The sequence below is a fragment of the Aythya ferina genome (genome assembly GCF_964211825.1).
Source record: "Aythya ferina genome assembly, chromosome: 18".
In the NCBI taxonomy this organism is placed as follows: domain Eukaryota; kingdom Metazoa; phylum Chordata; class Aves; order Anseriformes; family Anatidae; genus Aythya; species Aythya ferina.
In genome coordinates this window covers 7,756,841-7,778,799 of record NC_140317.1, presented here as the reverse complement: position 1 = coordinate 7,778,799, position 21,959 = coordinate 7,756,841, and the positions used below count along the sequence as shown (strand labels likewise).

The 21,959-nt window shown below is 41.7% G+C and overlaps 1 protein-coding gene and 1 long non-coding RNA gene across 4 annotated transcripts; both read left to right on the top strand.

Annotated features, from left to right (window-relative positions):
* Positions 1-39: 39 nt before the first annotated feature.
* Positions 40-2,254, top strand: LOC311420768. Its single transcript, XR_014684541.1, has 2 exons — positions 40-610; positions 671-2,254. It is a non-coding gene; the product is annotated as an uncharacterized lncRNA (long non-coding RNA).
* A 5,958-nt stretch (positions 2,255-8,212) lies between these two features.
* Positions 8,213-19,290, top strand: PCTP (phosphatidylcholine transfer protein). 3 transcript variants are annotated; one of them, XM_084491985.1, is made up of 6 exons: positions 8,213-8,414; positions 12,493-12,610; positions 16,190-16,269; positions 16,605-16,776; positions 17,450-17,517; positions 18,002-19,290. In XM_084491985.1, the coding sequence occupies exons 2-6, from the start codon at positions 12,568-12,570 to the stop codon at positions 18,065-18,067; spliced, it is 429 nt and encodes a 142-aa protein (XP_084348111.1). In that variant the 5' UTR covers positions 8,213-8,414; positions 12,493-12,567; the 3' UTR covers positions 18,068-19,290. The 3 variants fall into 3 exon arrangements, with proteins under 3 accessions (XP_084348111.1, XP_084348110.1, XP_084348112.1); XM_084491984.1 differs by lacking the exon at positions 8,213-8,414 and adding an exon at positions 8,465-9,377; XM_084491986.1 differs by lacking the exon at positions 8,213-8,414 and adding an exon at positions 9,438-9,581.
* Positions 19,291-21,959: the final 2,669 nt, after the last annotated feature.

The following is a 21,959-nucleotide window of genomic DNA, read 5'->3' as shown; positions in this document are numbered from 1 at the left end:
CGGCCGGGCGGACCCTAGGTTTAAGGAGAAGGGCTGCGAGAGCCCCTGCCAGGTGGCTACGGCACCAAGGGCCGGCCCCGTCCTTAGCGGGACACGCGGGGGGCGGCCGGGGTGCAAATAGCCAGGGTGCTGCGGAATGCTGCGGGATGCTGCAGGGTGCTGCTGGGTGCTGGTTGTGCTGCGGGATGCTACCAAGGTGCAGCTCCTGCTGCAGTTCCTCTGGGACTTAAGCAAGGACGAGCAGAGCTTTGGATGCCCTCCGGAGGGGATGAAGCCTTATGTATCAGCTAGGAGCGTTTTAATGGGACTTTCCATGCTTTAATCGCCCATTGAAGCTGAATGCCAAATGCCACAAGGGTTTGGAGTGGGTGGGTGTGGGTATGAGTTATTTCTTATTATGATTTCCTTTCTTTTCAGATAAAAAACAGACATATCTTGCTTTTAAAGCTTGTAAAAGGGCACGTTTGAATTTTGTGGTTAAGTTTACCCGAAGCCTGTATTTAAAAGGCTCTATTTTATCAATGATTGATAAAAGAGCAGTACACCAGCTGTATTTAATCAGCCCCTCTGTCTCAGAAAGCATGCCTGTACTTTTGACTCCCTTTCCAGGGTGAAATCCTGGCCCCGCAGAAATTAACAGCAAAACTTCCATCAGCTTCACTGGGGCCAGGATTTACCCTCTGTGTGTAATTAAATCCTCCCAGTGACAGAGATCCTGCCAAGGGTTCATCTCCAGCCGAATCAGCCAGAGGGCTCTGGAAGAGCTCCACAGCTTTATACAAGAAACTGGCATTTTTTCCCCATTTGCTAGTGTTCCCTCCAAATACGTAAGCATTTTAGCAGAAATGACAAGCAACCAGATCTGAGGGGAACTGTCATCAGAGAGGCCATTAGAGAAGACACCACATCGGTCCTTCCTAATATGAGCAGCCATGCCAGGCATTGTCTTTATGAGTTTGCCAACTTCCACCTCAAATCAGCAAGGTTTCCCATTTCTCCTGTTGAAGGCTGTGAGCCTTATTCTGCTGATACTTAGGAACCTTTGTCTTGCCCGTAGCTGAATGTATTCACAGACAATTATCCATGGATGAACAACCCTCCAATGTCCTAAGAGGTAAAAATCAGATTCAGTCTTATTTTCGATCATCAGTTTTCCAGATGAGGTTTCATCTGTATTTTGCGTGGAAGCACTTGCCCGTCTCTATCAGAAACAAACATTTCACAATTTAACCGTGATTGTTCACTATATTTGGACTTTTCTCCAGTATTGGTTCCTTTCAGCACCTTGTATCAGAAATTCTTGCTGTTAGCACGCATGTGCATGACCTAAATTTCACCCCACTCCTATTACATCAATTCCTCTCTAGTCCTTGCAGGGTATTATTTGATATATTGGATATATCTCCTATACTGATAAGAGACCTCGCTTCCCTGCTTACTCCACCAACATATTCATTAGTACATTCTTACTTTTCCATGCCAAGTTTATTACTGAAAGTATTACGTAAAAATACTGAAAGTTTTGCATAAAATAACTTCTGATGCTGATTTTCGAGGAACTAATCTGAAGGGCATATAAACAAGCCTTGAAGCTGGCCTTACAATTCATGTGTTCTGGTACAAACGAATGCCCTAACACTAGGCTAAAGTCACAGTTTCTTCTAGACCCAGTGCAAGTGTAACTCCTTTTAGTGAAGCAGAAAAGCTGCAAGGAGAAGTGATGATGATGCCTCCCTCTGCTGATGGGAGATTGATTACTGGACTCTCCCCTAGAAGGATGGGGCTGGAGCTCCTAGGCACAGAAGGCCTGCAGAAGACTTGGGTACATCCCCTCTGGCCATTTTAGAAAGGGGTGACTGACACCTCTGCCTTTTAAGGTCCTGCTGTGTTCTGAGCATGACTCTCCGAGGATAGACGGACAGAAGAATGAACCATGCCCTAAGCAGCACGTTTGGCACCTGTAAGAAATTCAGTGCAAACAGCTGAGGAAACTTCAGGACTAAGCAACAGCTGCGGTGAGGGGTTACAGGTTCACACTTTTGGACTGCCATGCCTAAACACCACATACTTCCCCTTTAGGACCTGCCCTAAATGACAAAATCTCTTCTCTGTGGCCTTAACACAGCTGCTTCAGAGGAGGTGCAGTCCCAGCAGCTTGGACGATTCGCAAGAAGCACGTGTGATTCTGGAACTCATGCAGCCTATTCAGAGAATGGAGTTTTACTCCTAAATTGAGCAATGCTGTTGCTCTGCCTACTGAGACACACTTGCAATACTTCATGGCTTCCTTTGAGTTTCTAGTGGTCTCCCGGGCCCTAAAAGCACAGCAAACAGTGACTCATTAATCTGGCAAAGTGCAATCACCATGGGCTCCCTATTCAATTAGTTCTTGGCTTTTCCCTAACCCTCCACTGACTTTTCCTTTGTTTCCTCCCTAAGCCCACACATGGACACAACATACCAGTTGATTGCACTTACTGGAGCTTTTAGAAAGCAACCTTTCAACACGTTTATGTTGGAAAAATTGTCCCAAGTCATGCACTGTATGTGTTTTGTGGCTGGGAAGAGTCCTTAACAAAGCCAGTTTAGCCAAAGAACCAAACCTCTACTTCACATAAATTGCTTTAGCTCCCCTCTCATTAAAAGTTTGCAGCACATGGGAGGGAGTTCAGCCCTGTTGGTTGATAGCTGTGCAAACCACCTCCTCTGTATAATTAGGTTTGTGAAATGGATGTGTTTATAATGACAGAGGGAGACCTCTTTGGTGAACAGGAATATGCAAAGGAATTTTCTTTGAACTTCACTAGATCCTACCAGTACTTTGGTCAACATCAGTTATCCTGCTGAGCATTTGAGCTTTATTATTGCACTACTTGACTTTCACTTAATCTTCCTGCAGTGCTGAAGAAGACAGACATCTGGAACTGAAAACAATTATTTTTATCTCCTACTGATTTCATAATTACATGAAGTTCTCATCTGAAGAGCTGCATTCCTTGTGTGGACATGTGCCTTCAGTTAACACAGGGATGGATGTGCCACACCACCAGAAGCCAAATCCTGCATCTTGCACAAGTCAGTTACAGAACCTCTGAATCTTTAGCTGACAGGGCAGCTTTCTGGCTGAGCTAGGGGAAGGCTAATAACAAACATGAGACAACGTAATTTCACCAGAACTCTTCTTTGGTACACTGTTAGAGACTACAGTCGGATCCAGCAGATTCAGTTGAGATCTAAGTCAGGGGAGGTATGATCACTTTCCATGTCTCTGCAGGGGGCTTTTCTTTTCTTTTTTTTTTTCACCTGCACTGAGTGCCCCGGGGAATTCACAGGACACAAAAACATGTAGGGAAATGCACACAAAGAGCTGAAAAGGGGCCTTGTCCAAGGTTACCTAGCAGATAATGTCAGGAGATGTTTGGTATCTTGCGTTCCTGCTCTGCCAGTGGTTATGGCATAAAGAACACATGCTGTTCCCTCTCCAGATGGTCAATGTAATGAATATGGAGCACTTCAGCCAGCTCTAATTGACTCTCCATCAGGAGAAAGAACATTACAATCTTTCAGCTATCCTACACAGACCATGAATTGAATTACTTTGTTTGAAACAAGTTTCTCCATAGGGTCCAGACAGCTTGGGAAAATTGTTGAAAAGGGAAAGAAAGAGTTAGGGGGAAAAAACCACTTGTGATCTATTACATCCTGCAGAGCTCCATTAAGAGTTTTCTGCCAGCATATTTATTAACTCCTCCACCCCAGTTCAATATGGATAAACATATGCACAGCCATACATGCAACGGGGCTGCCCCAAACTCATGCAGGCGACCTTTCTCTTTCAATATATCATACAGTTTACACTCTTGGGGCCCACATCTTTCTTCAGACGCAGAATGTAACATGTACATATCTCACAGTTTGGCAGCAGGCTTCCTTCCATTAAGCTCCATGTAAACTATTTGAAGCCCTTTGTGCTCGGGATGGAAGGCAAGCCCAGAGGAGGATGAACTATAACCATCTCCCTGACAGAGGGAAAACACAGACGATGATTTAGTCTCTGCAAGGGCTCTTCATCTTTAAAAGTGCTTCATAACTGTTAAGTGATAGAACTGAATCTGTTTTAGCAAAAAGTGCTTAGGGAAAGTTTAAAGACAAACACATGCTTAGGTGCTTTTCCAAGCGCGGCTGGGTTTAAGCGGATTAAGTCTGGACACAGTTCAGAGAGCTGCAGCAGCCCTTCTCCTGGTCTTCTCCCAGCTCACAATGCCTACTGCTGTGAGCCAGCGGTTTGTCTTCCTAGGCCATAGAAGCAGCAATAGCTATCGCCTCTGAAGGAAATACGCCTTCTTCTGGCAGCCCCTTTTGCCCCTCTACTGTTGCAGTCATGGCTATAGTTTAATGCAGAAGTTCCTGGGTAAAGTTATCTTAAAAACTATCAGTCTTTGAATTATATTAATCAATTCACTAGCTCAGGATTGGTTCCAACTGAAAAGCAAAAGATCTATTCCCCATAGGGACTGCTAAGCATGCACAAGGGTTTGCAGGACACGGAAACTGAACGCATAAATTCCCCAGAGAAATGATCTGATTTGCCCCTGAGATCATACAGCCTGGGGAAAGGCCTAATCCTGATCTTTAGACAACTGATAGAATGAATGATAAAAGTGCAGATCATTGGCTTTACAGAAAGCAGACATAAGGCACTGGGGCGCCCTGCTGCGCTATATTTACTTCAGTCATTAATCACCTAGGTTCAGAGGAAGTTTCATGCACTTATACTAAAAAATGACCTACAACAGTGTTTTCAGTTTTTCCTCTGAAACATTTGACTATTGTCACAGTGGACGAACTGTTTTGTGTTCCTACATCAGTCAGGTTTGATGTATCAAACCATGTTACTCCGTGTTGGGAGTAACATTTAAGTGTCCTATCAGCGAAGCATCGATAGCTATTGATGCACAGGTAAACGAGTTTATGGCCAGAAGAAGCCTTCATATTATCTTGGTTGATAGCTTGCCTAACATAAAACATCCAATTTCACATTCTGTCCAAGGTCTTTACTATAACACCAGAATTTTCTCCTTATCTGAGGTACCTTTTTCACAAAACCATCCAAACAAGACGGAGAATATGTCTTTCTGGTTTGTTCAAACATTACTATCTTCATTGTTAAAAAACTGCATTTTATTTATTTCTTTTTGTTAAATTTTTAAATCTTTTAAATCTTTAAATCTTTTGGCTTTTACCTTTTCTGATGAGTCTTTCTTTGTCTTTCTTCAATACATTCCTTGGGACTAAGCTTATACGAAACATCTATCTAAAAGACCGTATACAGCTAAAAAAAAACACATAACATTTTTTTCTCCTATATAATAGATGACTTCTGTGAAATCAACAGCAAGTCAAGTATCTGACCCAGGGGATACTACTACAAAGAAAGAATTATTGCAGTAAGACCAGTCTTGACTATTCCCACAAAAGAAAGCTTTCCATATATATTAATTGACTTAGCATCACATGCTGAAGGAAATGTTTAGAAATATTTCTATATCCACGTAAACAGGTTAGGAGGGCAGAGGGTGTGGTAATGGGAAGTATGCGCCAAATCAAGATCTAAATAGTCTTGTTTATTTTTTGAATGAGTCATTTTAGGTCATGCAGACGATAGTGCAATCCTTTCTTTCCTTCAGCTGAATTTTAAAATTACTCTTCTTTTCTCAAGGCCATATAAGTAGGCTGCACCTCACAATCTCTTGTTTATTTGCACAGGAAGGGCATTACTTTCTTGGAACACTGTGGCTAAAAATTGTAAACCACAAGCAAACATGACCAAATGAAAGAGGTGGACACCAGAAGTCCATATAATCTTTATGAAAGATAAAAATATTTGGTATTAGAAAGCAGGAAATCTGCTCTATTGTAACTAGATACTCAGCACAGATACAGCCAGGCTTTGGGATTAAATTCAACTCCTCAACTCCATGAAAAAGGCCATGACAAGCCAGCGTTTGATGGCTACTTAAGACCTCTTCTGGCAGCTCAGAGCAGAACATCTTACGCTAGTTCTTTGCAAAAGAGATGATCAACACTCTGGATGCCATTATTGCCGCTACAAAATGTAAAAGATATCAGTGTGGCAAACAGGCTACATTTGCTGCATCTTCTAAGAGTGTTGAAAAAACAGATTTCCCTTTGGCTCACACAGGAGAGGTGAACACAACTCGCCTTACACATGTACCTCTCTGGTGGGAGATGCTGTTGTTACTTCTCAGCTTTCTGGATGAAGAGCTTGCTTGGTGCAAGCTGCAAAAGTCATGAAATGATTTGTAACAAAGGCTTTTACATAATGAAGTCAATAAAACAACAGTAGTAGAAGACTGTAATTAGTTTGGCTGTGAATAATAGAAATGTGAATGTGCATACTGTATAAATGGTATGTCAGGACTATTCAGCACTTTTGCAAAGTTTTTGGAATGCACAGAACAAAACGAAATGACAATAGTATATCAATGTCTGCACAGCAGTTGAGTCCATCAAAATCCCACATCTTTATTCCATTTTCAAGACTTTCTCAAAGTGCACCAGTGCCACACTGAGACAGATGCAGAAAAACACAATATAGCTGGTAACACTCTCTCACATATGGATACTCACGTCCAAAACAAACACAAATTCATCTGGGGCCTGAAAACATCAATGCAATATTCATTGCTGTTTTCATTTCTAGCCACATATGATTTCCTGATGGAGTGAGTTCTCCAACTGAGTGGTTAGATTCCACCCTGCAGAACTCAATGGATTATTCTATGTTGATTTCAGCAGCAGAAAGGTTAGGTGCTAGGGTGGAATTAATAGAGATTGCTCCCATTGTAAATAACAGGTGGACTTTTTAGTTGCACTAATTCCATTGAGAGTCCAGATCTGCAAATTTCCTTTGAGGTATTGTTTCCTCCTGAAAGCGGCAGCAGCTAAATACCTAAGAAATACTAAGTATGTGGGTCAAGTCATGCGGGCACTTCCAAAACTCCCCCTCATTGCCCTAGAATAGTAACAGTGTATTTTCATTCAAGTCAGTATTTAGGTCCCTAACCCATGTGTGGGACTGGATCGTGCTGTATCTAGGCTGCCTTTGGTAGCTGTGCTCAGGCTTGGGTTCATGTTCCCACAACCAGCTGCCCTGAAGCAGTTGCTATCCCACTGTCTGTTGGGGCAGAGCTCTAGAAATGTTAGTCCCCACTGCATCACAGCTTACCCCAGACTACAGCCACACTATCTAGCACTGCAGATATCAAAGGCTTTGGGATCTTATTCTAGCTTCCGCCCCTAAGCTAAGGGCAAAGACACAGACATACCAGCAATAAAGAATAATGCTTTCATAAACAAAAATGAAAATAGAAAATAAAGTCTCCTTTCTGGACTGTTTGTGCTTTCTTAGTAGCACCACTCCCTATTTACCAAGAAAAAAGGTCACATATTAATGTCGTTTTCAAAACACTGGTCCCTAGAGTAGTCTTGTGAGATAAATCTCTCTTTTTCCATGAGAGTGCTGGGGGGGAGGCAAGAGAGGCCAGCCAGCTGCAGCCAACTTAGTGCTCTGATGCCATGCAGACAACCATATAATGCAAAACATTGACTGTAAAACAGCAGGTGACCCTGAGCTGTGATCACTTTAGTTCTGTTGCACAGATGAGGCTCCTTAAGAGATCATGAAATCTCCCAGGCTCACTTACAGGCCTTTGCCTGCTTGTTAAACATCAACTTTTGACTCACGACTCCTTTTTCATATGTGAGACTCTCTACAAACAAGAGCCACCAGCTCTTACAGTCTTGCATGAGTCCTATTTCAAACCATGAACGGGATTTAAGTGAGATAGAAATTTGGTAAAATTTCTGCAAAAGTAAAACTACTGTTTAAAGAAATATTTCTGCAAGTTAAATCAGTCTCGATTAGAGATCACAGCCTCCTATTCCATTTCAAAATCAGGAGCCTCAGAGCAGCATAGCTCCACTGAAGCCAACTTAGTTCAGTCATGCAAAATGTATTGTCATCATGTTTTGGAGAACCAGCTGGGCCGACAGAAAGCACGACATTGTAATTCACAAAGAACACAAACAAAAATATTTATACATATTGTATAAATATTAATAATAAAATGCCATAATACATGTAAACACATGAAAATAAAACAAAAGAACTGGAACATTTGCACAACAGCTTCATTGAGACGGTGGGAGGAGGTACAGAGGTATGGAGACTTATTGGCATTCATGACATCATTACAGACAGAAGCTATAGGTCAAATTCTGGCATTAAACCTGGGCAGGAAAGGACAGTGGGACACCATCCTGCCCTCTACCCTGAGCTTGTCTCCAAAAGTTTTCTGGAGCTCTTAGGAACCCGCTGTGCAAGGATAACCGTAAGTGCAACTCAGCTTTTATGCCCTGAAGAAAGTCAGCCAAAAATCCTCATGCTCTGCTTGCAAACCAGTTGACTGGAAGTGGAAGGGACAGCTGACATAAGTGAACTCTTTGTCAAAGAAGTCAGCAGCTTGGCAGAGAAGCTGGAAAAAGCTAAATGTTGCCAGACTTGCACAGAGGTTACCATGACCAACACTGGGCTAGTGCTGGCAGGCAGGCTAAATTTTAGTAGGTCTGATGAAGCCCCATACCCATGGGAGTGAACCACAGGAGGTTTCATCACCTTATGAGGAAGAACTACAGTTCGGGTGACAGAGCACTGGGACAGGCTGCCCAGAGAGGCTGTGCAGTCTCCTTTGGAGATGCTCCAAACCTGTCTGGAAGCCATCCTGTGTACCATGCTCCAGGTGACGCTGCTTGAGCAGCGGGGACTAGATGCCCTCTGGAGATCCTTTGCAACCTCAACCATTCCGTGACTCTGTGACCTCCACCTTCGGGGAGCACAGCAGGCCCAGAGCCAACTGGATGCAGCTCTGGGATGCCACAGCTCCCGGCCCCATTTACCGAGACCCCACCGAGGGGCTGACTGGTGAAACCGCACGGGGGACGGTCCTGGGTGCTCGTAAGCCCCGCGGGCTCCCGATGGCTCAGACCCCAGACTCCAGACCCCAGACCCCGCACCCCCGATCCGTTCCCGGCCGCGGCCCTCAGCGCGGCCCCAGGGCGCCATGACAGGGCCGGGCGGCCGGGCGGGAGGGGCTGTGGCGGCCATTGGCTGTGCCCGGCGCTGCCGCCGCCGCCGCCGCCTCCCGGCGCGGAGAATGGAGGCGCCGCCGCCTCGGGGCTTCTCCGAGGAGCAGTTTCGGGCCGCCTGCCGGGAGCTGGACCAGCCGGCGCCGGTGGCGCCCTGGCAGCTCCTGGTGGAGAGCATGGGCGTGAGGATCTACCGGCTGTACGACGAGGTGGGCGGGCGGGGGAGCTCCCCCGCGCCACAGGGGGCGGCGGGGCCTCGGGCGCTCCCCGGCCGGGCCCGGAGCGAGGAAGCGGGGCCGGGCCCGGGCGGGAGGAGCGGGACGGCCCCGGGGGCGGCCGGGCTGCGGGAGGCGCCGCCGCGTCCCGCCGGCCCCGGCTCGGTTTCGCCGTGCTCCCAGCAAGCAGCTTGCCCGGTAATGCTATTAAGTGCTGCCGGGGAAAGCCGCTCTGCCGCGGGGAGCTCCAGGGTCGGGGCGGCTCCTGCGGCGGCCTAGGGGTGAAGGGAAACCCCTCCCTGCGCACCTGCGCCAGGGGCCGCCGGCTCCCTGCCTTCTCCTCCTCTCCAAAACCCCTTCCGAGCTGAATTTTTCACCTTTCTGCCCCTAACATTAGGAGGTAGTTCAAAAACGGTGGGGGTGAAACTCTGCTTTTATATGGATGGACTGTTAAGCTGGCTGAAAAACATGCAGGTTGTTTTCTTGTGCTTCTTGCACACTGACCCCGATTTCGGGAAGGTGGAGGGGCTGGGAAGGCTGCAAGGGAACGGCACAGGTCCGGTCTTCTGATGTTGCTGGGAAATAAGACTCTTGTTTATTCTGTCATTCAGTTGCCTTGAAGTGCCCCAGGAAAAGAAGAACCATGTCTTAAGAGGAGGGTCTTCAAGTTGTTACTGGAAAAATTGGTTTTTAACACTTACTGAACTGCACATCAACTGTAACAGTGGTAGTTCAGGAAGCTGAAGGCAGCGTTTATATTTCCTGTTGCCTTCTCTTTCCACCTTCTCTTCAGGCTACACAAATAGGTCTCCCAGGCTTTCCTGTACACCTTTTCCCACAGCTTTTCTGTGCTGTGTTCCAACCTGCTGATCGATTCCCTTGCTGATAGGCCTCTGAAACCTGAAACATTTGACTTGTTTTAATTTTCTTTTTGTAAATTGCTGCTTTTATTGACTGTCCTTGTCTTACTTGCTGCAAGATGAACTGTTCACCTGTCAGGTCATGATGTGCTGTTTCATACTCTCTCAAAATACTGCCTTTTCAGTAAAAGATATTCAATGAGGTATGGCACAATTTGTCCAGCAGTGGAACTCTTAAACTGGTAGGGAAGAACAGCATCAATTCTACATGAATAAGTTGATCCTTCTGGAGCTGTAGTACAAGAACTTGAAGGCTAAAGATGACAGAATAACTGGACTGATACTGTGAACCAGCTGAACAGCTAACTTTGAACTTAAGGTAGAATCCTATGTATTAGGTGAGGAGATTTGTATCAGTTTCTGAATTCTTTGACAGTAAATTACATCATTTTGACCTCTGTTGGTTGTTCTGCCTATAGCAAAAATGTTTTAAAGACCAATAATGTAACCATATTTTTTGATAATCCTTGATTAAAAAGTATTACCGGCACTTCAAGCTGCTTGTTGAGTGGAACATAAAAGCTTTAGAAACAAACAATACGACATAATAGTTTGTGTTCCTAAAGCTTTTACTCTATTTAGAAGTGTGATCTACAGTCTATTCTCCTTAAATTATGAAGCACACAATTCTATACAAAGTCTTTGAGGCAAGCTTTGGTAGCTTAAATGAGAGAACTGCCCCATGGCTTTCCTCTGACAAAAAGAACAAAGGATTAAGAGGAGCTAAAGGATGCAAAGGAACAGGGGGTGTGCGGGTGAAGAGCTTTGTATATTGGCTGCAGAATTAATGTTTCAGGTGGGCTTGGTTTGTTAACTCTTACAGTTGTAATTAAAGACCAGGAAAAGAACAGAAAAACGTCTCTTCAGTGGAAGAACAGCTCAGTGGCAAGAGAACGTAAGACTTACAAATTATTAGCAGAGTGAGGAAATTGGTGGTTTGTATAGTCTCGCCTTACATGACACTTTATGTAAGTACACATACATGTAAGATAATCCGTATAGCATTTCTGACTAGTGACCCTGGAAAGAAGTAGTGCTTAAGCTAAAACAAATACTTCTGAAGTACCAGCGTAGTGCTTTGGCATAGACTGAAAGCATCTTGATTCAGTTTCAAGTATGATATTTTCAAAATTACCTGCCTTGTAAAAAAGGAAATGCAGATGCCTTTCAGAAAGGTGATATGAGTTTATGGGGTTGCATAGGTGCTCAGCAGTCCAGAATTGAAGCTAGGGATTTATGCCTCAACAGTGCCACAGCAAAGATGAATAACTTAAGTTTATTGGACCTGTTGTTATCTTCCAGTATGGCATCTTCTAGGGTTGAGTTGTAAAGTGTGAAGAATGGAAAAGAAGATCAACTAATCACTAACAGAATGTTGTATAATCCTTCCTTCCCTTTCCCTGGGAATGCTTGAATTTGACTCCTACACTGTATTCTCAAAATACTCTCATTGTTATAATGTCGTGAGCCGGTACTAACAATAGTACAGCATTGCTCTATAGGCACAGATGTAGTTTCCATATGTTTAAAGAAACATTAAAAGTATTGGTGTTGGAGATATCCTGCACCCCACCCCTTCAGTGCAGGCAGTTTTCAGAAAGAAAATAACTAATAGGTACTCAAGGCAAATAATATGTAGTGCACTGTATATAAGCATGAACACTATAAAGCATTCTCATATCACAGCCTCCGGGATGACTGTACCTAACTTTCAGGAAGGCATATTCCGGATCATGTAGTACTTGGCAACCTCCTGGAAATGAATGAGATCCTTATGCCTGTTACATAGAGCCTTGAGGCTCTGCCACAATTAAATGCTCGTGTTCTGGTATGCTTTAATGTGGGCAGGATTTTGGCCACACTGACCACTGGAGATGAAAAGGGGTGCGTGTGCGTGAAGAAACATGGTCCCTCTGGAACTACTTATGAAGTAAAAGCATACTGGTGTAAGGGAAGGAACAACCATTGTGCTGGGCAGGTCAGCCTGTCTGGATTTAAACTTTCATGTATAGATCAAAAAGTCGAGAGGTTAAAGACTGAATCTTGCATTGTTTTTTCAACACTTGCTTTCACAGCTCCTGAGCGTATTTGTAGTATGTGCCCCACCTAACTTCCTTCAGCTGTTCTCTCTGCTGCAGAATACTTCCCTTTCCTGTGTGACTTTTCCTCTCCCTATTCTGTTTCCACAGCAATCAGGACTTTATGAGTATAAAATCTTCGGTGGGCTTGCTGACTGTCCCCCAAAAGTGTGTGCAGATGTCTATATGGATTTAGATTTCAGAAAACAATGGGACCAGTATGTTAAAGGTAAGCTGAGCTAGGCAGTTTAAAAGCAAGTTTTATGCCCACACTGGCTTCCCACTAAAGCTTTCTTTAAAGGTATTTTAAAGTTGTATTGTCCAAAGATGTTGGGACAGACTCGCTTGTCTTTTGGGATAAGGTTGCACTGTGCAGCAATACAAGTAAACACTGACATGGAACAGCTAACTTCTCACCACCACAAAGCTTCCTTTTGGAATGACTTTTTTCCTTTTTGGTTAAAGCATATAACTTTAACATCAAATTTACTTTAACATATAAATTTAACATCACTTGTTATGCTGGAGCACCTAGCATCTTCAAATACTGTTGTAATTGCTTAGTTAAACTTTAGTAGGTGTTCTGTACCTTCTGTACATCTTTGCATATTGTAGCAGGGGCTGGAAGAGTGCAGTGGGTTACACCAGTTTGATATGTAATTTGTTTTCCCTGAAAGTGGTTGTTCTTGGCACCTTGTACAATCAGAAATGTTTGAATCCAGAGAAGAGTTAGTGATTTGGGGCTTTTACAGAGAAAGGAATAGCTAATTTAGTTATGTATGTTTAACTTTGCCTTTGAAAAAGGGGGGTTTGACCTGGATATCCAGATGATGTTAAAATATCTTAAATCATCAGGGACAAAGGCAAGGATTTAACTGATGCAGGTCTCCCACAATCCATTTATTTAAAGATGGGGAGACATCCCATTTTAAGTCTGTGTCTTAAATAAGTTCAGGCCAATAAAACTGAAACACATGTCTTGCTGAACAAAGAACAGTGTTACAAAACCAAAGAATTGTTAAATGTTGTGCTTGTTTCATTGAGGACAGCTCTATTGTGAATGATTGCTTGGCTGCGTTTTTATAGAGAACCACTTATTTTGTTCACATCAATACTTGGTCGCAATTCAGAAGCTGTGTCTAACTTAGTAAAGGTGTTATCTGTCTAAATGGACAATAGCTTTCCTGTAGCAAAGGCTGCTTTTCCACTAATGAAATAAAAAGAGATTGAGGTGGAATCTAAATACACAAATATTATCATATTGGATGCCAAACACCTCGTGTTAGTTTAAGTTACTTCAGTAGTCTTTGATTTAAGTTCATTTAGGAGAACCGAGCTCTTTTTTAAATAAGGCAGTTTTTGTAACGCTTTCTTTGAGAAAAGAAAGGAAGCAGTCGGGGGAAGCTACACCCTTAGACTAAAAACTAGATAATGTTGCGGAGCTGGAGTTTTTATCCTTGCTGACCATGATATGTTCGTCTGCAAGTTCATACTTGTGCCTGTATCTCAAGTACAGCGTTTCACAGAAGTTTACCCTTTAAGGGCATAAACATAATATTAAGACTTTCCTTTTAGCTTAAAATTTAACACAAGCCTATCCATTCTTTAGAAGTGTACTTACAATGAAATAGTGCTAACAAACGTTTTTTTATGTAAATTATGTAAGTTGTTTTTTCTACCTTCACACATAGGGAGAAAAATGTGAAAGCTTCCACTCAGAGCCTTCTTGCTCTTTGTTTTACTATTTGTGTTCCTTGTTGCTCTTGCAGCTTGACAGTAACGGCAGTCCAAGGAGGAGTTCTCTGCTGAACTGCTGGCTGGCATTGAAATAAAAACGAGACCAGAGTAGCAGTAGCTGACTTTTTAGTTGAAAAGGTAACTGCTCCTGCACTAATTGTGAGAGGAGCTAATCTCTATCCTCTGGTTCTGTTCAGCAAAACTTTATATGAAGGCCTGACTGGAGGCAGATATGAACAGGATTCCTGTGAGTACTCTAGAGGCTCAAGCTTTGATCTCTTCTTGCCAAGGATTTGCCCTTGACCTCTGAAATGTCACCGTCAGTCTGTTACTGCTGTTGCATTGCTGTTAGCACCACGGCTGCTTCCAAAGCAGGCTCCTGGATATCCACGAGAGCAGCACCTCGCAGCTGTGATGGGGATATCTTGAGGCCTGGGGGCTTGGCCTGTGCTGCAGCTGCCAATTTATCAGAGAAGCTGTGACTAAACAGTAGTGACTGAAGTACCACATGCTCCTGTGCTATGATACGAGACAGTTGGGCCTAAGCAATACTGAAACTTGCAGCTCCTAATTGGAACACTGTCCTGACAGAGATTGTACTACCCAGAAATTTAATGGTAGTAATTGACTGCTGAAGTAGCAAATGCTGATGTGCCTATTATGAAGAAATCAGTCTGGTGATACGTTGTAGATAGGTGAGTTAGTTGCTAACAATTCCATCAAGGTCTTTAAATCAATGTCTTAATTTCTTTGAAAAAGGAAAGCTCTACAGTTGGAAATGAAAGTAAAGCTAATAAACCAATACTCCAGTGACCTCTGGTGGCAAGCATAATGCTGTAGCTTATTACAGCACTGGGAGCATTGTGCATCTGATACTGCTCCACTTTGGAGAAGAGGAGGAGCTGTTTTTGTGGGTGACAGCTGACTGGAAGGGCATACTAACAGAAGCCCAGCTGGGAGCATGTCATATAGGGAAATAATCTGCCACTTGTGGCACGCTTCTTGCCTTAGCGATGAAGGTATCTGTCTGTTCTAGCCTTATTTTCAAAACCACAGAAAGTGATCCAGCAGGCTTGCATTAGCTCTGAAGGATCTGTAGTACCTCAGACAGAAGTCTGCCCTAATGGAGGAGAAAAGTACTCTGCCTGCTCATGTGAACCACTCAGTCTGAATGAGTCTTTATAGCTGAACCCATGAAATGACAAGTCCCTGGACAGGCAAGAACTTACCCCAGCTCAGGTCTGATGCCTGTCAGATCCTTACCATGACAATGGCAGTTACTGCCTGAAAAGATGGTGCTACACAGTAGACGGTTCTTAAAACTCAGGTTTGTAGTTTGATTTGAACTATATTCCCTCCTTTATGCCATGCTACTCCTGCCTAAGTCACTGTCATGTTTTAGGGATTTTGCTTAGCTATTTCCCCCCCCATTCAGCTGCCTTTTGATTGAGTTTCCAAGCAGACTGGAGGTGGTGTAACGGAGGCTCATAAACTGTTCAAGCTTCGTGTTCACTGCTGCTTTTATATACTGCTGTGAACTTCTGAATAGCTTTTCCAAATTTCATTAATCTGTCATGTAAGACCTCTTAAGGTATTAGAAAGCAGTACTTGTCCTGGTTCCATAGTAACTCAGAATCGTTTACAAGGATAATGATGTGCTTGTGAAGAAGAATGTTCGCCTTGCCGTTCAGAATAATGCAGAATATGCATAGGTGAGGAGAAGGCTTTGAGATGGAAAGGCCTGGACTGAGCTAACTGTCTAAAAAGAAATTTGACTATGCCTCCTCCCAGATTTATTCTGTTCATTTTTTCTTTTTGCATCAATGAACTGAGTAGCAGCAGAAAAAAAATGGGCCACCTGTGTTTGTGTGTTTGGTTCCTGAGCAGTCTTGTTATAGACTTACTTTTTTAAATCATCTACTGCTACAACTTTACATGCATATCAATTTTGATGTAAGGGTTGCATGCAGAATGGGTTCACGTCTGAAGTCTGAGCAGTCGTTAATGCCGTATATGCTTGTCTTGTGGTGGAAATTAAAAATATCTAACAATCTTCCTTTTTCAACTGTAGAACTGTATGAAAAAACTTACAATGGTGAAAAAATAATCTACTGGGAAGTGAAGTACCCTTTTCCTCTCTCAAACAGAGATGTATCCTTTAATGCTTTTCGCTTTCATTGTATTTTTTGTCACCTGGTCATCCAGGGATCCTGATGGAGTGCTGACTCAACAGCTTTCCTGAACTTGATCTAGCATCTCACAGTCCTCGTGTTATATCAATATGTATAGCAGGAGGAAGAGTGTGGGTGCTTCTTCCCACATGCAACTAAAGCTTGCACAGCTGAATTATCATTCTGCAAGACTGAATCCTGTGTAAGCATAAGATATAACTTGAAGGGGCTGCTATTCATAACAGAATTCACTTGTCAATTCATCATATGTCAAACTGACGCTGTTTTGACATGCCTCCTCAACTCAGAACACAGTATGTCTATATTCGTGAATGTCAAGAGATGGATTTTGATGGGCGGAAGATCTGGGTTGTGTTAGCTCAAAGTGTGTCTGTTCCTCAGTGCCCTGAAAAGCCTGGTATTATCAGAGTTAAAAGTTATAAACAAAGTCTGGCAATTGAAAGTGATGGCAAGACTGGATCTAAAGGTAAGAAGTCAAAAAAAAATAGATCACAAGTCATGTAGCCAAAGAATGTGTGCGTTAGCAAAATGCATGAAGAGGGAGACTGGAGATTTTAAACTAAAACAGTTGCTATGTAAAGTGGATATAGTGAGTTCTAGGAGTATTGAAAAATGAAACTTGGAAAAATCCAGGACAGTGTTTTATCATAAAGATCTTTAATGGTTGGGCTTGGTAAATAAGAACAGAGTACTGATCGCTTCGCTACCAAACACACACACACCTGTCTTCCTGCCAGTCAGTTCAATTGGGTAGAGTTGGAAAGCGCTTAATTCATCAATGATTTAAGTACCATGTTTGACAGGTTTATAGATGACAGGCTTTGCCTAGAGAGTGACTTCTGACTCACTTGTCCTTTAAAGACATATTTACTTTATAAGACAGGCTGCTTAAACTGGTTTGGAATAGCATAAATTAGTATTATTCTCTGAACCCCTCAGAGGTTAACTAGGAAAGGTTATATTTATCTCAAATTCCAATTCAATACAAGTTTGACTCCTTTTTTTGTAAAGGACTTGGAGCAGAATTCTTGTACTTAATGCTTCAGTCATGCGTCCTGATAGTTTCTGTCATATGGTATTAGAGCTAATACCTAAGCTATGTCTGGATAACTTTCTGGTAACTTCTCTCTCATCTCCAGTCTATATGTACTATTTCGATAATCCTGGTGGCATGATTCCATCGTGGCTGGTCAATTGGGCTGCCAAGGTAAGTAAAGGTTGACAGGGCAATTGTCTTTGTCTGTTTCAAAAAAATATATTCACTGTATCCAAACCTGTCTTCTGTATATTGGGGTAAAATTATTAATTTTTTTTTTTTAAATGGATGTATTCATCCTCCTAGTCTTACACAGTCACATTGTTAGAGACTCACTGTTGCTTGCTCTCTTCATAGCAATTGTCTTAATATTTTTTGATTTCTATCAAATTCCTTGGCTTAGTCAATGGGGTAGCTAAATTTGTGCAAGAAAAACAACAAATCAGTGTTCCAGAGTGTATGTGAATAGCCTTAACATTTGCAAACTTCGATAATGCAGTCTGGTCATGTAGTATTAAAAGAATGGTCTGCTTGTACCAGATGTTAAATTGTCCTGTATTTGAAGGCCTTGATCTATATAGTGTGAATATGCATCTTGCTATAGTTCTTTTTGATTACATTATACAAGTGTGACTTACTGCTTTTCTCTTTACAGAGTGGCGTGCCTGCTTTCTTGAAGGATATGCAGAAAGCTTGCTATAATTATTCTAAGAGAACATAGGTCACATTTGATCTGAATTATTCAATTTCTAAAGTTCTGCACTTACAGGAATAGCTATTATACACTGGATAAAATCTACCTCTAACACTGGAAATCATTTTATTTTTGTCGGTTTATGCCTTGAATCTTGTTAGATCTTTGTTTCCATCTCCAAGTGAAGAGCTACCTTCAACCAAGTTAATACAACATCAGCTGCCTCCTCTTCATAGTATTAAGTACTTATTATTTTTTAGTATTAGTACTTAATTTTTTTCATGTCCTCCTTGCTTATGCTGATTGCCATAGCTCAGCTAGAGGAGTTTTATTGATTAAAATTACATCCTCAGGCAAGAGATGATCATTTTTGCTAGGAAAAATATCTGAACCTGTACTGAAAATTTTTTGCATGTGTTATGCCCAGATCTGTCTTTGTGGCCTTGCAGGGTATCTTCGTACTGAAATTGAATAATGGAACTTACATTGCTTGAGAGGAAACACTTCTGCTACCTGAATTTATCATTCTTAATGTTGTCTGCCTGCCATTAACCTAAAAATAATAGTGTGTATAGATGAATTACTTGAAGTCTGCAGTAGGAACTGGAATTTTGTTACTAAGCTTTCTTGTGATGGCTTTAAGTCCAGATATAAAAGCACATGTACCTAAAGCCTTGCATTCACATCCCAGTACCCCGATATGAAAAGTACAGAGCATTAGCTGTGTCTAGCTAGCAAAAAAGGAGGAGTTGGCTTCCATGGTTAATTTAAGGGGAACACGTTACATCTTGAGAGTCAGTAACTTTACTGACTGCTTGGAAAGAAGTTTGGACACCAGCTCTAAACTGGAAGTAATTTTAAACCGGATGCCTGCAACTGATTTAGACATACTTGTTTCCCTGCTTGTGAATGAACTAGATATGAAACGTGGGATTGCTTGCATTTTTAAATTTCATGTTGATGTAAAGAATGAAAATGTTAATTTTGGATGGTAATCCACTAAAATCACAACTGAGCAGGAAATTAAATTTACAGCACCTTTGCAGGGGGAGGGTAGAGTGCATCAAGGGTGAGAGGGCCTCAGTCTCAGGGATGTAAAATATTCTGCATCTTTACTAAATCTGCTCCTGTTTCTGAACAGATCTTGTAAAGGGGTAGCTTTATATTGTTAAAAAAAATATATATGGTTGAAGTGATTGCCTTTATACCTCATGTGAATGTTTCCAATAAATCATTACTCTATTTGTGAAGTCCTTTTGTTAAGTCTCTCGTGTTTAAGACTATGCAGGTCAGAAATGACAGGCTGATTTCATGTGCTGTTTTATTTTTAAAGCCTTTTTGATTCATGAGAACTAAGCAGGATTCCATGTGTTCTGGCAGCAAGCTCCTCATCGGTTTAGGTGTTTTTTTTCGAGTGTCTTTTAGTCGGAGAACAAACACCAACAGAGAATAGTATTCATGCATAATACTCCGTAACTTTCCATAATTTTTGTACATACACACTTACTGGAGCTGGACCCAGCTTTCTATTTGTATACCAAAAATTAATCATATTCATCATGTCAAAAATATGATGGTGTTTTACTTGAGCATATAAATTCTCAAATTTCTTTTTTTTGGGCAGTATTTGCAAAAATTACCCCGAGCTTCAGAAATCATTTTTAGTGCTGTTAAGTATGTAAGAATTCAACTGGCATAAGCAATCACAAGCATACTGGCGTTGCTTTAGAACAACAGGACTGGGATACAAGTTATGTAAGACAGAAGAGCAAACCAAACTGTTCTAGACTTGAAGATAATGGAATTTGAAAAGGGGACTAGCTGAGTGTGGATCGTCATAGATCAAGCATGGAAAGTAATGGGTTTCTGATTGCTTGTGAGATTAACTACCTCTGTACCACAGTAATATCAAACCTATCTGCAATGTAAATCTACCTTAAAACAGAGTTCCAAGATTTACAAGGACATTTACCTAGTGAACTGAGTACGTGCACAGAGATGAATCATGTACAGATGAGTTAATTTTCTTATTTTTTCTTCAACTATTCCATAATTTTGTTTAGTCTTTAATGAAAGCAGGATAAAGTGGAAGCATTTTGTATTCATAAGTTCATGATTGCCTCCTTGTCATTCTTATAGTCACTTGTCATCAAGACATAGTACGCATTTGTCTGCAGTAGGCTGAAGCATTAAGACTGAGCATTCAAGAAGCTGAATGGTCCCATTGTCAATCTTGCTGAAAACTTGATTTCCTACAGACCTCACACTGAGAGTGCAGAACACATGGCATTTGCTCACGTACCCTTATTAGAAGCCATTGCACAGGCAGTTTCTTGTGCTGTATGCAACTTTCCAAATTAAAATTCATATTTGATTAAACAGTAGCTACTGAAAACAGCTTTTCCTTTATTCACAGCATCTAATCAGTGAAGAGAGATGAATGCAACATCAAATCTGTTAAATTTAGGTCCCCATTGGCTTTCATAGTGACATAAATATGCAGTGACACTTCATTCTATTTATTTAAGTATGAGTTACTACATCTATCTTTTATTGCTAGTGAAGAAAAAGCTGTTGCAGCTTTGTGTGGTGTGGCTTCTTGTTTAAGTGGGAGATTATGGCCCAGAAAAAAGGTGTTTGTATTGTTAAATTTTCAGATGCAGAAGACTTATTCATACAGCATTTTAGAGCCTTATTCAGGACTGATTAAATATATTGATCATGTATAAATTATACCTGCATCGTGAACTTTTCTGGATAGCTTGAACAGAAATGTACCTGCTATGAAAGTCGTAAGGCATGGTACATTATAAGCACTGCGCACAGAATTCAAAAAATGCCAGCCCCATCCCATGCTGCTTGTTCATGTAGCACCTGAAAGTTAGCTTTCTGTTGCCACCAGCTGGCCTACGAATGGAGCTCTGAGTTTGAGCTTGTAGGATGATATATTGTGAGTTACAGGATCATTTGAAAAAAAAATGAGGAATTTCCACCAGATGATGACTGAGCCTCTTATTTTAAATATCCCACCCTCATTAACAGAACAGTAGGTACTGTTCACTATAAGGTTTTCCTTATAGTGAAGTAGAACTAGGAAACTGCTGTAGTTTCTGGCATTATTACAGGTATCTGATCCAAAGCTTGATGATCTGACTTTCTATAAATCATAATGAGCTTTGGATATATTCTGATATATAAATTTTATTTTAAAGTTACCAGGTATTCTAAAATCCTATTTTTGCATGTTGTTCACAGAACGAAGTCTTTTGTTTTTGACATTACTGCTTACCCACCTCCTGTTTCCATGAGGACTGATACTGGGCAATTTGCAGCACTTTGTCCTGCCAAAATCTGTATGAGAAAACTGACAGCCCTCCTCCCCTCTAGTCATTATTTCATGCCTGTGACAGCAAATGGCTTTGTTGTAGCAAAATGCATATAAACCAATTCTTCTACGTTGTGTTCTAGTCATTCAAATCCATTCTTTCCAGGTGATCTCTCTATAAAACTATTGTATTTGAGTTGGAAAGTTAAGTAAAGGAAAGATTCTGAGTAACCCAAAGTCAACACAGTGAATGATGTCAGATGTGCAGTTGCTGTAGTTCTGCCTCTCAGAAGATGATGTGTAAAGGGAAACACAAGTTGTCTTTGCTCAGGAAACATCTGGTTGATACTTTATTTCTCAAGCAGGTCATTGGCTTTTTATAACTTAATGGAACAGAAAAATGTGGGAAGATAGGGGGATAGACGTCTGATACTAATGCACTCTAGTAGGCCACCTATCTTCCAACCAACACTTTTGGTTTCCATTATCTTAGTCGTCTGTGTATAAAGAATATTTTCAAATGAGACCTAATGGTATTTAAATTTCCATTAGCTGGGAGTAATCTCTCCTGGAGCATGGATTTGCCTTACAGGA